Here is a 14,627-nt window from a genome sequence, read left to right as displayed (position 1 = left end):
CCCCCGCCCTGCGGCTTCCTCCAAATGTCTGTCTCTATCCAAATACTTTCTCAAGCCACAGAAGCTGGAATGACCCCAAAGACTCAGAGCTTTAACCCCCACCCCCCACCCCATGCTCTGCTTCCTGCCAAAAATACCCACCCCAATTAGGGCCCGGTGCCAAAGGTGCCAGCTGTGAGCTCTGCCCCTCAACCCCCTCCGGGCAGCCCCTCGCTCCAGGCAGACACCAAGCAGGAGCCCCCCTGCACCCGAGCAGCAGGATCAGGGCCAGCCCCCTTCCCCCCCAGCCCATGTGTGCGCAGTAGCTAGAGGCCACGGGTGCTTTCTAGGAAGACCCGGAGCCACCAGTGCCCCCTTGTCCCTCCCGTAGCGCCATAGGCGGCGACGCATTCCTGTAGTGGAGCCCAATCGAACTCACGTGCGAACGCTGCCCCTGCCCCCCCCCCAGGCCAGGCCAGGCCAGGCCAGGCCAGGCCCGGCCCCTGCCCCACAAGCCAAAGATGGGTCCGGTCTGGCCCCTAGGGAAGGCATCTAACCCAGCCCCATGCCCGGCACCCCTGGGCAAGCTTTAACGACCCCCGAAGTGGGGCTGGGAGATGCCCCGGCCCCTTTGGCCCCCCAGGCCGGGCTGAGGCAGCCGGGTGCAGGGTCTGTACCAGAGTCACTTGCGACTGTGTTAGCAATAAACCAAGGTGGAAAAGGCCAGTCGGTGCCATGTGTCTGCTGGGGCTGGGGAGGGTGGCTGGGCACAGGTTGGGAGGTGGGGTCTGGGGCTGCCCTGGGATGTGCACATGGGAGCCTTGCAGGGGGAGGGAAAGGCTTCAGTGACCCCATTGGGCTCAGGGCCGGCCTGGCCCTGTGGCCAGAAGGCCCACGCAAGCACTCAAGGAGCATGGGCGAGACAGACCCTCGGTCCCCCAAACGGCTCAAGCCCAGACCCCCTGCCAGCTCCAGAGCTCAGCTCCTTGGTGCAAAAAAGCCAGAGGGGCGAGACCCCCAGCCCAGCCTCAAAGCAGGACCAGATGCCCTCCCTGCTCAGCTTGGCTCAGCCTGGCCCACCCACCCCAGCCCAGACAGGACTGCAAACGCCATGCACCAGCCGCATGAAAAGTTATAAATCATTCCTTTCTTTATTAAACATAGCTTGCAAGTGATAAATATTACAAAGTTTTTTTTTTTTAATCCTTTCTCCAAAAATTAGCTTATTATTTTTAATCAGTCACTGCATAATCCCGCTGGCAGTATTTAAACAGCTTTGCTTTTTTTGTTTTGTTTGTTTTTTTGTGGTTTTTTTTGTTTTTTCTTCTCGTTTGTTAAACCGGATGTCAAACACAATGCCAAAAAAAGGAAAAGAAATTAAACCCCCCAAATAATAATAATAATAATAATAATTAAAAAAAATTAAAAGTTGTGCAAAAGGGCCTGGTTTCCTGCGCGCCCCCCCCCCCCCCCCCCATGGACTCCGCTGCGGGGACCCCCATGCCCCTGGCAGGGATCGCGAGTTGCTCGGGGGCTGCAGGGCTGGGAGATGCTGCCGCTGCACTGAGCACGTGGGGCTGCGGCACGTGGTGGGATAGGCTGTGCAGGGATGGGGTGTCTGCAGCCCCCGCCCGGACCCCCAGGCGTGGGGCAGACAGACCTGGGGGAGCTGGGAGTGGGGCCTGAGGAGGATAAAAGCTTCCCTGAGGGGCCTGGAAGCCCATCCTGCAGCAGACAGGATGGCACCGCAATCACTTCCATGCTCCCTCGAGCTCTCGGCGCCACCAGCTGCCCTGCGCCCCCGGCCCTTTCCGCACCCTGACCTGGCCCTGAAGAGGCCCCCCTGGCCCCAAACGCAGGTCCAAGTCCCCCAGCGCAGTGCACGCTGTCGGGATACATATGGCAAGACGCTGATGCCACCAGGACAAGAGGGCACAACTGCCCCGCGCCACCAGGATTGGGGTGGGGGTGAGGGAAACAAAAAAGACCTTCCTGCCTCCGCTGCGCTGGGGGTGCTGGTTGCTGTAGGGTCCTTGTGTGTGTGTGAAAGGCACAGATTTGGGAGGTGGCGTCGCCACCAGTGCATTGCTGCAGGCAGGGGTGAGGGGAGCCGCCCCCTGGCATCTCTGTCCCCTGCAGCCACCTGCCCCCACCCCGCGGGAAACCACCCTTTTGCACGTTTCATGTCATACACGAGAGGTCACATTACAAAAGGACGCAACGACGGTCACAATACCCATGGCTAGGCTGTTCTGGCTTCGTTTTTCTACACAAATGTACAATTTTTTTTCTTTTTCTCTTTTAAATGTGTCAAGAAATAGCTTATATACATGAATGAGTCCTTGTTATAACATGTCGGCAGCAATATCATAAGCTAATTGTCAGGGGGCGATGGGGGGTGGGGAATGAAGGGATGGGGGGTTAGAGAAAGGAGGGGAGGGGGAGATGGGTTATGCCTCTGGAGGAACGGAGAACAAAAAATAAACCCCGATAAGCGTCTTCACAAGCGGCTTCTACACCTAGCTGTAAAAGAAAAGCTAAACAAAAGCAGGAAAAAAACCCTTATTTCTGTATCTAAAAAAAAAAAAAAAAAAAGAGAAAAAAAAAGAAAGAAAAAAAAAGACGATTTTCTACCATACATCACATCCATTAAGAAGGGAAGGGGGAGGCTGTATGGGGTGGGGGTGGGTCGCGTGCCGTGGTCAAGACAAAATAAATCGAAACCTGTGCAGATCACAGACAAAGCAAGCATCTTAATTCCCCTTAGACAGAGATTAATAGGCAGGGCAGGGCAGGGCAGGGCAGGGGATGGGGAACAGGCCCCACCGTGCCCTCCTGCCCACAGGGCATTGCTACAGGCCGAGGCAGGAGCAACGAGCAGGGCCTGGGCTATCCCCGTCAGGACGGCGAAGGGCGGCCACGTGGGACAGGAAGCACTCACCCCAGAGGTGCCCAAACTCCTGGCCCCGCAGTGCTGGTGGAGCCATGCCCGCTCCTGCGGCTGCAGCAAGGGCGCGTGGCCTCTGCACCCCTCAGCCACGCAGGCAGGACGTGGCACTGTGAAGGGACGGCACAAGCCTGACCTGTGAATCCACGCTGGCTCACGGAGGGAGAGAGCACCCACAGCCTGGGGCCCCACCTTGGCCCTGCCGCCCACTTCCCATGCTCCCCAGTGCCACACAAGGCTGGGCCACGCCATCTCCAGGCCTAGGAGGGAAATGGGGTCTGGCAGCAGCAGCTCAGGCTGCACTGGCAACCGAGGGCCTGGGCTGCCGCAGGATTGGGCCGAGGGGAAGCCTTTTTTGCCACCTGCTGCAGCCGATGGAGGGGGTCAGGGTCCGGGGGCCTCTGGGCCCTGGCCCAGGAGCATTTCACTTAGCACCACGATCAGTATCTTGATCTTTGACATTAAACGGCCTCCGCCAGCCCCACGGGAGGGACTCGTCATGAACTATTGCACATTTCTATATAATTTCTTTTTTTTCTCTCTTTAAACTTTCATCTCAACCAATACGCCCGGGTCGCCTCGTACCTCTTGGCAACACCTGATTGGGGGAGAATGGCACTTGAACAGGGGGAGGGAAACGAAGAACAAGTGGGCGAGAGCGTCTCAGGGCGACTGACGGAGAAGGAACAAGTCAGCAAAGTGCTTCCGTCCGAGCTCGGCAGGGAGAGAGAGAGACATCTTTCGGGGCAATGGCCACCTCCTGGGGCCAGCTAAACAATATTCTTTTAAAAACCAAGAACAGAAAATATAGATTTATATATATACGTGCCACTGCGCCTCGCATGCCCCCAGGAACACCCTCACCTCAGAGGGCCCCAGCCATGAAGGCATCCACGTGCCACGGCTGGGTAAGTGCTTGCAGAAATCAGGAGAAAGGGGAGTGGTTCTTGGAAGCAAAGACCTGGGGGAAAGGCCTGTGGTGCCAGCAGAGCCCTGGGCCGGAGATGATGGGACACAAGGGAGCTGGTGCAGGCGGGTGCCCAGTGCTCGTGCTGCGGTACAAGCCCTCTTCTCCAAGGCAGAGGCAATGCATGCTGGGTTTTGGGGAAGCCCTGCTGGCTCGCAAAGAGGCAGCCTCCGAAGCATCAGCAGATCCTCCCCCAAGGCAGCTGCCCCTTCAGGAAGCCACGGAGTTTGGGTCTCACAGCTGTAACCATGGGCGGGGGGCAGGAACCAGCCCCATGAGCCAGGAGGGATGGCACCAATGGCTGGGAGCTGCTGCAGGAAGAAAGGTGCCGGCAGAAGCTTCTACGGGCTTCATGCAGAATTTCACGATTCATTCGACGCCAGCAAGGCCCGAAAATGTTCAAGAGCTTCTTCTGGCTGAACGCAGGGCTCAGGCTCCTTCCCTCTGCACCAGCAGCTGCAGGCACATCCCTCACTGGGATCTGTAACTGTTTGGCCAACAAGGGTCTCCCCATGATAACCAGAGCAGCCACGGGCAGGCTTGAGGAGCTCCACATCCTGCCTGCATCACCCCAGCACCCTGCACAGCCGCGTCCTGGCTGGGGTCAGCGCCTCTGCTCCGCAGCACTGGGCAGCAGGGACCTCTGCCACGGAAGTGAAGTGCAAAAGGAGCATTTTCCAGACCATGTTCCCAGCTTGCTCGTGCCTCAGGTCAGCTGACACCATTCTTGTCCAAGCCTCCATGCAGGACGCACACCCGGGCTGCAGGCCTTTGCTCTGACCCTTGCCCTGCATTTCTACTTGAGTCAGGCCTGGCTGTTGCTTCCACGTGGGGGAAGTGACGTGGAGCAGCTCTTGGGCATGCACCGAGGCCATGGTGCCCTTTGGTAGTTCACAATCCACAACGGACCTTCCACCTCTCCACTTTTTGATGCCACGGGCCGCGGTACTGGAGGCTCAGGACTGTGGGACGGCGAGTTCCTGGCACTGCCCACACCCGTCGGCTTGGCTGTCTGACAGGGAGCCACCCAGCTGGCCCTGCACCGCTTCACTGGCACCCTCTGCACGAACACAACCAATGGGACCTCTAGGCGCTGCCTGCCCACGCCTGAGCTGATCCAGCGAGTTCACAGCTTGGCCGCATGGGGCAGATGCATTGAACTGAGTGCTGGCTCCTTCCTGGACCAACCTGCCTTCCTCCAGGGAGACCACGTGCAAATTGGGCCAACCTGTCACAGCCTCGCCTGGGGTGGCTGCGTCCAGCACCTCTCCTTACCTCTCTTGGAGGACGAGTCCCAGGTGCCCCCCATGCCCAGGGCAGAGGGCAACTGTCCAGGCTCCAGCACACAACTCCCACTCCCCCGCCTTCCCTCGAGTCAGCATGGCTACCCTTTACAAATGGTCATGTTACAGGGGATGCCCTTCAAAAAATAAAAAAAAAAAAAATCTCTGGAAAGGAAAAAAGTTTTAACTGTCCATTGAGCAACGAAAAAAAAAAACCCAAAACGAAAACACAACACAATGAAAAATTCTAGGCTTTGTCATTACAAAAAAAATAGCGTAAAACAAGCAGGAACACGTCCAGTGCTGATCCAAGCAGACACTGCTCTGACCTCTGGCAAGGGGAGTGGCCTCTGACTGCGGTAGAAACCCAGAGAGGAGCTGGGGGGGAGGACAGGGCGCTCAAGTTTGGGTTGTTTTCGGTTTTCTCTGTTGTCTGTTTCCCCATGTATGGTAGGCACCAGTACAGGCACTGCATGCGACGGATGTGGGGTGGGCAAGGAGGGGCAGCCGGAGTTATTTCTGTCCGCTGATGGACTGCGATATAGACCGGGGTGGGATCATATCTAAAAGATACTCCCGCTGCCGATCCGCCAAGCTCGACGCTTTGTGACCTCCAATCCCGGCGTTCAGGTAAGCGATGTTAACACCTGGGGGGGGAGAGAAAAGCAAGGGGGAGGCTACTTCTCCTCTATTGCACTGGGCTCAGCCTGAGAAGACGCTCCAGCCCCTCCGCCCATGTGGCCGCCTCCTTGACAATCTGCCACACCGACAGCCCCGTCCTGCCACCTAGTGGGGCCTGCGCCACCCTCAACAATGCCATCTTTGCTGCAAATCTAGAGAACGCCACCTCCTCAACCCCCCCAGCCCCAGCCTCACAGGGTAAAGGGGCAGCCTTGGCAAAAGCTGAGCCTAGCTGCCAGGCAGTCCTTGCCTGCTATGTCCTGGGGTCTAGCTACGGTGCGGCTCCCGGGACACACAAGTCATGGGCCAACAAGGAGCAGGTCTAAGTTAGTGGTTTCAAGAGTGCCCCATGCCCTTAACTAAGGGGCAGCTGAGACATTCAGTACTAAGTAGCACAACAGACACCTGTTCATTTGAAGGCCAAAGGGCTGCAAGATCAAGAAAAAACAGGCCCCACCGACAGTTCTTTTGCCCAGCATGCCCGACACTACCAGTGGTTAGTCCTGTACAGGGCCTCTATGACAAACCTCAGCCCATGCCCCCTCCAGCCTCAGGCCGGGCTGCTCCCATATTCATAGCAGAGTCTGGAGCCCTCCTCCCCCCTCTCCGCTGGCGGTGAGCTTTTAGATCTTACCTGGCATACCAAGAAGACCACCTGCCACAGAGAGCTGGGGGCCCTGGGCAAAGTTAGAAAGCATGGAGCGGGCAGATGTGGGGATGCCACGCTGCAAAGTGCTCTGGGGCTGCGGGGCCTGCGGGAGGAGAGCAAGTGAGCTGGAAGCAAGCTGGGTCCCCACAAACCAAACACCATGGGCCCTGAACAGGCTGAGAGGGGAGCTTGGCCACAACCTGCATGTGCTACCGTGCAACGCCTGGCTCCGGGGAAGAGGAAGTCAGGTTCTGTGCTGATGGGGAGGGGTCCAAAGCAAACGCAGGTCCCATTTCCAGGGAAAGGAGGAATGGAGGAAGGTTCCCAGAGGGCAAAACTTATCTCAGCAAGCACAGCTAGCATGTTGGGAAGTAGGGGCTCCAGGGAATGTGAGCAGGCGGCAACCAGGCACCAGGACAGCAGGATGGCTGCCAGTGCCCAGGAAGCACAGACCTGGCCGATGGCTCAGTGCCAGCCCAGCTGAGACCGCTGGGCTGTGTCGCCTGTGCCCCCTGCTGGGGGATCAGGGGAGTGGCAGGGATGATCTGCAGGAGGCCTGTACCAGAGCCGTACAGACCTGCACGTGGCCAGGCTGGTGCCGGTGAGACTTGGGCCCACACTAGGGCACCGACTGCCTGGTTGCAAGGCAGGCAGAGGGCTCCGAAGCCGAACGGACAGCTCCCTGCTGTGTGGTGGCAAGGACGAGGCCCCCAGGCAAACTGTCTGGGAGCCAGGCATTCCCTACCCTTTGCATCGCAGTGCATCCAACTCGCTGTGGCCCCAGGCACTGGGGCCTGACCCAGAGGGATGTGTGGTCCCATGCCACCAGGGGTGTGGAGCATTCTGATGGGGCTGCTCACCTGTCGGAGCGTATGGTGCCTCATGATGTTTTCCTGCTTGCTGACACTGGACACAGCAGGTGTGGCTGTGGGGGACAGGGCCGCCTGCTGCTGCAGCCTCTGCTCGATTTCCTGTGGGGAAGTAGAGGCACATTAGCAACTTGCATGCAGGAGCCTGCTCAGGACATCTCGCTGGCTTCAGTGCCAAACAGGATCCATCCTTCCAGTGTCAGCAAGGCCAGCGGGTGACACAGGGCCTGCAGCACCCACTGCTCACCCTGCCAGGCTAAGATCCCTTGTGAAGAGAAAGGTTTGTAATGGGCACAAGCCAGACCAGCAGCTTTCTTAGGACCCTCTCCCCCCATGCACACGCCGCAGAGATGAGGGTGGTGGAATCAGAGCTGGATCGCCGCACACCTGGCTTGGGAAGCCAACCCCTCTGGAAGCTATGGTGCCATGGGGAAGGTGCTGACAGGCAGGCGCAGAAGGCTGCTCTGTGGGAAAGCAACGCCAGACGTCATGAAGCCTGATGAGTCACCGGCTGTTTATTTTCAACTCTGAAGCATCGCTGCCTCCCTCATCACTAGCCAAGGGGTGCAGATGTGGCCACCTCAGAATCAGGGAACAGCAAGGTCTTAACCCCCAGCTTCAGGCATGGGAGTCTTGGGAGCACTGCCATTGCAGGGCCTGGGCTAGCCTGCCTGGCAGTGCTCCTGGCCTACACTGGGCTTTCCACACCTGGAGGCAGAGCTCCAAGGTGACCAGCCCTCTGGCAGGTAAAGCCCCCAAGAAGCAGCTCCCAGAGCTCAGAACAGGAGATGTGGCTCTGGAAGCCCCTGCCAGCCCTGCAAGACCCTCTCCCTTCTCCACTGCTTTCATATGGCAGGTATTGGCACAGCCCAGGGAGTCTGGCTCATCTCATTGTTCTGCACCTGCCTATCAGAGCGCACAGCTCCCACATCCCCCAATCATGGAGTCACCCGCTACTGCTAAATAGGCAACTAACTGTCCCAATTTGGGGGAGCAGGGGTACTTGCCTGCTCCTGCTGCAGGGCCTTCACGAAGGCGTTCTTGAGCCGGTTGGTGTGCTCTGCTTTCAGCGCCTTCTTCTGGTTGGAGGTCATGCACTGCTCACACAGGATCTTCCCATTCTTCTCTTGCTTCCAGTGCGGGGTGAAATCCGTGCGGCATTGAGCACACACAAAGGGCTCCACGCGCAGAAGGGAGGCGCAGCTTTTCCCTAGATGCCACCAGGAACACAGGTTAACGGGGAAGATGGGATCTGCCTCCCTCCACGCACATACACATTCCACCCCCCCCCCCCCCCCCCACACACAGTGGTTGCACAGCAGGGGCGGAGAAAAGCAGAGGAGACCCCCGCACTAGGCTGACACCATTATGTGCACTCCCCAGGCAGGGCTAAGCTCCAAGGGGTGGGTAGTGGCTAGAAAGGCACCATCTGGAATCAAAGCCCCTACCCCTATGCAGGCTCCATGCCCCGGCAGCCCATCTGCAAGACAGTAGACAGCACCCCACAGACTAGATTTGCTCCCTGCTCTTCCAGGTACAGAATGGGCAGGAGAGGGATCTCCTGCAAGGCCCTTCTTCCCCACTCCACAGGGCCCACACTGCAAGGGCTCACCCTGCACAGCCAGTCCCGGGGAAACATGCACTCGGGTCCCCCAGCTGGCGAACACAGTTGGTGGCCAGCCTGGGGCCTTGGTACTGTGGCTTGTAACTGCCCTGGGTGCCCCGATGCAGTGTTGCTCAGCGCTCGTCACAGAATCCTAGAGCAGTGGGGCTGGAAAGGACCCCCAGAAGCCATCCAGTCCAACCACTGCCTGAGGCCTGATCAGCCTTGTCCAAATCGAAGTACTGCAAAGTGCTTTGGGGATGTACACCCTCAACAACACTGGGGAGGGCACCTGGCACTGCCTCCCCGTTCTCAGTGGAACGAAAGAGGCTAGGGGAGTAACAAAGCCTGGAGTTGCCAGAACCTCACGAGGAAGCCAGTCTGATGGGGTTTTACAGAATGGGAAGACACGAGGCCAAAGTGAAAGCCCCCCGCACAACATAAAATTCACAAGTCCCACATGCTTACCTTGGCTGTCGATGACGCTCTGCACCACCTCCTCCAGTCCCACCATGTAGATGAACTCACTGTTGGCCGCACTGGGCAGGAAGTGCAGCAAGGGCGCTGGTGGTTTTGGGGGTGGAATCTCCAGCAGCGTCTTTTCCAGCTGCTTGCGCAGGGCAAGCTTGGCAGCAGCCTGCGAGTTGGCAGCGTCGTTCAGAGCACTGGGGCTGGGCAGCGGAGACGAGACCCTGTTCACGGTCCCGGGCTGAATGTGAGAGGCAAGGTTCATGTAGATGGCTGAAGACGACGTGCGCTGGCAAGGAACAGAAGAACTGGACTGCTGCAAAGGGAGCAGAGAGGACGGTCAGTGCATGTCTGCAGCAGCCGTGCCAGAGATGGATGTGACAAGTGGACAGGCAGGAAGAGGGCAGAGGGGGGTACTTCATTCCTTCTATGAGGACTCACGCTGTGCTCTGCCATGACTCTGGGCCATTTTAAGAGGCAGGGCATGGATCCCTCATAACCCTCCTCCAGCTGCAGGCCATATGCCAGGAGTTCAAGGCTGCAGTCAGCCCCAAGGAGCGTGTACGTGCATGTAAGCCTCTGCCACAGCCCCCTCAGCAGGACAAATGCCCAAGCAGCAGGAGACGTGACTCCACTGCCCCCCAGTCTGAGGAAGGCTGCAGCCAGCTGGGAGGATCCTGCCTGAATGATCACAGCCGGCCTCCTCCGGAGTGGAGGCAGCCCCCTGCATGGTGACTCATTTGCTGGCACCACTGCACCCTCTCAAGTTCTGCTCCTCCACCTTGGCAGATCTGGCAGGCACCCAAGCGGCATCATGGCTGCCAGATGGTGTCCATCTCCTCCCACACAGGTGCTCCAAACATGCCAGCTCCCTCCTCTTCCATTTCCAGCAGCTTCCTTCGGTATCCTCCATGCCATGAGGGACACTCAGCCCTCGTTTCCTCTGGCCCGTGACGGTGACAAACCACAAAGACTCTTCTGCTGCCCTGAACTGCAGCTTTCATGCTGCTTGAGGGGAACCTGCCCCAAGTCTGAGTGTGGGGTAGTTGTTGTCACAGCCAACCATGTTCAAGAGGGCTTCCCTAGTCCGGATGTCTGAGCATCTTGACGTGGCAAAAGGGACAACACTCCAAGCACCAAAGCACAACCAGTGGGTCACAAAGGGCCCAGTCCCCAAAGCAGAGGAAAGTCAAGAACCACTTTGGGGAAAAAAAAGAAAGGAAACTCGAGTTTAAGACAAATGGATTAGATATCCATGAAGCCATGAATCCACAATCAAAGGGACCATGGTGCTGGAAGACCATTCTCATTTAGTAGGGAAGTAAAGGAAGGCAGCAATTAGACATAAGGAAGCAGCATGTAATAAATAGAAAGAGAGGGAGGGGCATAGACAGCAATCAATAAACACTTCAAAATTATTAAGTAACAGAAATTGATATGGGAAGCTAAAGGCATCAGAAAAAAAAATCTCTATAGCTGGGAGGGGTGAGAGAAGTAACGAGTTTAAGTACATTCAGAACAAAAGAAATCCCAGGGCCACAACTAGCCAGAGACAGAAAAACACAGACACATTCACTAATTATTTTTGTCAGATACTTGGAGCCATTCAGGGCAACATGCTCACAGAACACACAGGTGATGGGAGTACTTTCCAGTCCCTTCGCGACAAGGACATCAGGCAGGATCCGCTAGGAGCAGGCATTTGAATCAGCAGGCCTGAGTAACTTGTAGGAAGTCCTTGAAGAGTAGGCCAAGAAACATCCCTGGCCTGCTGATGTCACATTTTAATAAACCTTGAAGTACCTGGGAAGTTCCAGGGAGCTAGAAGAGTGAAAGCTGTGCCAATATTCAGGAACAGCAGGTAGTGTGACCTGGGCAAACATAAGCCGTTTAGCCTCACACCAGTCCTGGTAAATAATGGAAAAGCTGATACGGGACACAACTGAGAAAGAATTAAACATGAGAAAGAAGAAAAGAAAAATGTGGTGCCTGGCATTCAGCTGAGGAAACCATGTCTTGTCGAACAAGACTGATTGAGTTCTTTTGAGATTGCATGTCTGCAGGATAGCAAGAGCTGCACAGACAAGACCTCTGGGTTACTAGCATGTGGCGTTCCAGCTGAAGAATTAGCACCAGCCCCTAAAGGACACTGACTGGATTAAGGATTGGTGGGCAGATCTCAAGACTACGTCACCAGCTGGGGCTTTAGAGTGGAGATCCGCACCCACTTGGTGCCACATAACCTTTTCCTCAATACTTTGGAAGGGAACAGGAAAAGTCAGCTGGAGAAGGTGCGAGCACAGCTTTGTATTCACAGATGGGAAGGGTGGTAAAGGATGAGGACATGGCAGTCAAACAGGCAACCCGTATCTTTGGGGAAGCTGGGAACCCCCAAGCAGCGATTTGTGAAGGCCAGGGGTCCCAGCAGACAAGCACCTGCCCATGAGGTCCCAAAGCAAGGCCCTGGAACCCTTGGATGTTTAAGTGGGGAGCAAGGAGGAGGAGAGAATTTTTTCCTCTGATGCAGTGTAAAAAGGAATCAGACATGCAGTTCTGCTGTCCCCATTTTAAAAAGGATGCTGTCCACCTGAACAGGGGGCAGAGAGGAGCCCAAGGAGTGACTCCCAGCTGGGAGCAACTGAAAATGCCTAGTGTTTAATTTAGCGCAAGGAGACTGAGCAGTCAGACTTGATTCCTGTGTCCAAGGACCTTCACAGGGACACAATTAAGAGATGTTAGAGGGCTCCAATTCAGCAGAGAAGAAAAACAAGCAGCAACAGCTGGAAGCTGAAGCCAAATGCAGATTAGGAATTAGGCCACCTTTGTACACAGCCAGGGCAGCTAGCTCTGGAAACAAAAAATCCTACAACAGGAGGCAGTGGGCTCTCCTACCAATGTCCTCAGGGCCAGACCGGCTGCCTGTCTGGAAGATCTGCTATAACCATGCTACTAGGTTCCACATGGATCTGAGCAGCCCACACCAAAGGGCTTGTGATGTACAGGAGATGATGTTGCAGCCCCCTTTGGCTCTGAACTTTGGATTCAGGAACAAGATATGCCACAGTCCACCCTAAGCACTGGGGAGAGTCGCTGCCATCTCAGCACCTTCACTCCTTTAGCCGTCTGCGGCATTGTGCTCCTAAAGCACTGCATCCCTGTGCCCTGAATTAGCTTGGGCCAAACCATTAGCCAGAGATAAAGCCACTGCCAACAAATAGAGACTGGCTGCTCAGATGGCAGCAAGACAAAGGAGTGCAGTGCAGTTCAAGGAGCTGAACCAACCACTCTGAGACTAGAGGGGCTTGAGCCTGTGTTCATCGGCTGCATCTGCAGTAGAAGCCCTCGTGTCCTGTGAAGCACCAGAACTAAAGCGTGGCAGAGTCCAGACGTGCCTCATCTCACCTCTCGTCCTCAAATATCCATCGTGGTGCAACTTCTGGGTACCACCCCCCCACCCACAGAGTTGTCCTGAATGGGACAAACCCTGGCTGCAAGTTTCTTGCCCTCACACCACAGACCTTAGCACTCTTCTCTATCCCTGCTTTTTGACCAGGGACGAGAAGGCTTGGATTGCCCTACACCAGTCCTCTCATTAGCTGGCCTGCCAAAGTACCTATGGGTCACGGCTCCGGCTTCCACTAGCATCAGGATCTTGCTCCCAGATAACACCTTGGCATCTCCCTACATCAGGAGATGAGTCCTCTGCTGTGGCATCACTGTGAGGATCAAGGTCCTTTGCTGCTGGCAATGCCACCGTAGGAAGTCCCTCAACTGGTTGCTGTTCAGCTTCTCAGGGGGGGGGGGGGGGGGGGGTGTCATGGTTGTGGGTCTTCATCCATGTCCTTCCCTGTGGCACCTTCTCCTGGAGCTCCACCCTTCCTAGTGAGCCCATAAACCCACCCCCAGAGCCCTTCCCTGCTTCCCTGCCACTGGGTTCCTCTGCAAACAGGAGGAGGAGAAGGAGGAGGTCTTACCGGCTGGTAGTTGATGGCTGGATTCATGCTTGGAGTTGTAGTGCGGATGAGGCCAGGTTTTGGAGGAACGCGCTGACCCTGTAACTGGGCAGGGTTTGGAGCAATCACACGCTGCGACATCAGCATGTGAGGGAGGGTCGTGTTTGTGGCAGACCTAATGACACTGTGACCCTGGCCAGGAAAAAAGGGAGAAACTGTCAGGCCGACTATTGTGATCTTCAACGGGTCATGCAGATCACATTGAGAACAGGTGGGAATAAATGTTAACTGGTAACATCTAACATGACCCTTCCTTGAGATCCAGCCTCCAAACCACTGCACACATTCTACAGGACTTGACTGTGTGAGGATAGGAGCAAGGACTGCTCTGAGTTCTGACACAGGTCCTGGAGGTGAAGTGCCAGGGACCTACAGCTGCTCCCAGTGTGCTGCTTCAGAACCTCACATCCAGAAGTGGAGGCTTCCTGCAATACCATCTGGACCCTAATCCCCTCATAAAGCACACTGGGTTGCTCTGATCATGTGCAAGGTCAAGGACACACAGAGCATGCCAGGGAGGTGACCAATTCAGCTAAGCAGAATCAACTCCCCGCTGACTGCAATGGTGTTGGCTGTTAAAGTTATAGTAGGCAGGATTTCTGAGGAGTGCCGACAGGCTCATCTCTGGTACTAGTACAACATAAAGTTGCACCAGAGAGCACGTATGGAGGACTCATCTTTAGTGTGAACTGGCTAGCAGAGTTCACAAAAAAACTGTCCTGGTCCAGAGAAAATGTGCTATCAAAACAAAGTGCGAGTCCAGGCTGAACCCAGGACGGGCTGTGACCCTGATTTTCCAGGATAAAGGTCACGTGCAATACTCAAAGTTCTCTGCATCTCCGAGCCACTGCAGTGTCCAGACAGAGGGAATGAGCTGCAATTAGGGGATGGAGCTCATCTAAAAGGCATTTAAAAAGCACTGTAAATGACCATCCCTAATGGAGCTCTCTTGTTCTACATGCTGCTCTTCACTGCACAGTAAAATCCTTCACAAAGGGTGTGCACAGTGCCTTTCCCTTCCCTTGAACACATTTTCTTTGCCAGTCTGATCCTTCTGCTAAAAAGTCACAACAGACTTGACCCCAGCATCATTACCATAGTAAGGAAAACACATGCCAGACAACCAGCCTGGAGCTGATCAGTGAGATTTAGACCAAATTATTCCAGG

At 55.9% G+C, this 14,627-nt stretch overlaps 1 protein-coding gene across 4 annotated transcripts in view; it reads right to left on the bottom strand.

Annotated features, from left to right (window-relative positions):
* Nucleotides 1–1,106: 1,106 nt before the first annotated feature.
* Nucleotides 1,107–14,627, bottom strand: part of GATAD2B (GATA zinc finger domain containing 2B) — a 58,827-nt gene continuing 45,306 nt past the window's right edge. For all 4 annotated transcript variants that reach the window (XM_059718848.1, XM_006264336.4, XM_019498433.2 and 1 more), the window contains exons 6-11: nucleotides 13,421–13,591; nucleotides 9,447–9,762; nucleotides 8,383–8,585; nucleotides 7,367–7,477; nucleotides 6,492–6,609; nucleotides 1,107–5,823 (exon numbers count right to left, since the gene is read on the bottom strand). In XM_059718848.1, coding sequence (XP_059574831.1) covers nucleotides 5,690–5,823; nucleotides 6,492–6,609; nucleotides 7,367–7,477; nucleotides 8,383–8,585; nucleotides 9,447–9,762; nucleotides 13,421–13,591 — 1,053 coding nt within the window. In that variant the 3' untranslated portion in view covers nucleotides 1,107–5,689. The remainder of the gene's footprint in view (nucleotides 5,824–6,491; nucleotides 6,610–7,366; nucleotides 7,478–8,382; nucleotides 8,586–9,446; nucleotides 9,763–13,420; nucleotides 13,592–14,627) is intronic.

Source organism: Alligator mississippiensis, chromosome 15 (assembly GCF_030867095.1).
Source record: "Alligator mississippiensis isolate rAllMis1 chromosome 15, rAllMis1, whole genome shotgun sequence".
NCBI lineage: Eukaryota > Metazoa > Chordata > Crocodylia > Alligatoridae > Alligator > Alligator mississippiensis.
Note: the sequence above shows the minus strand (reverse complement) of the source record. Positions and strands in the feature narration are given on the sequence as shown.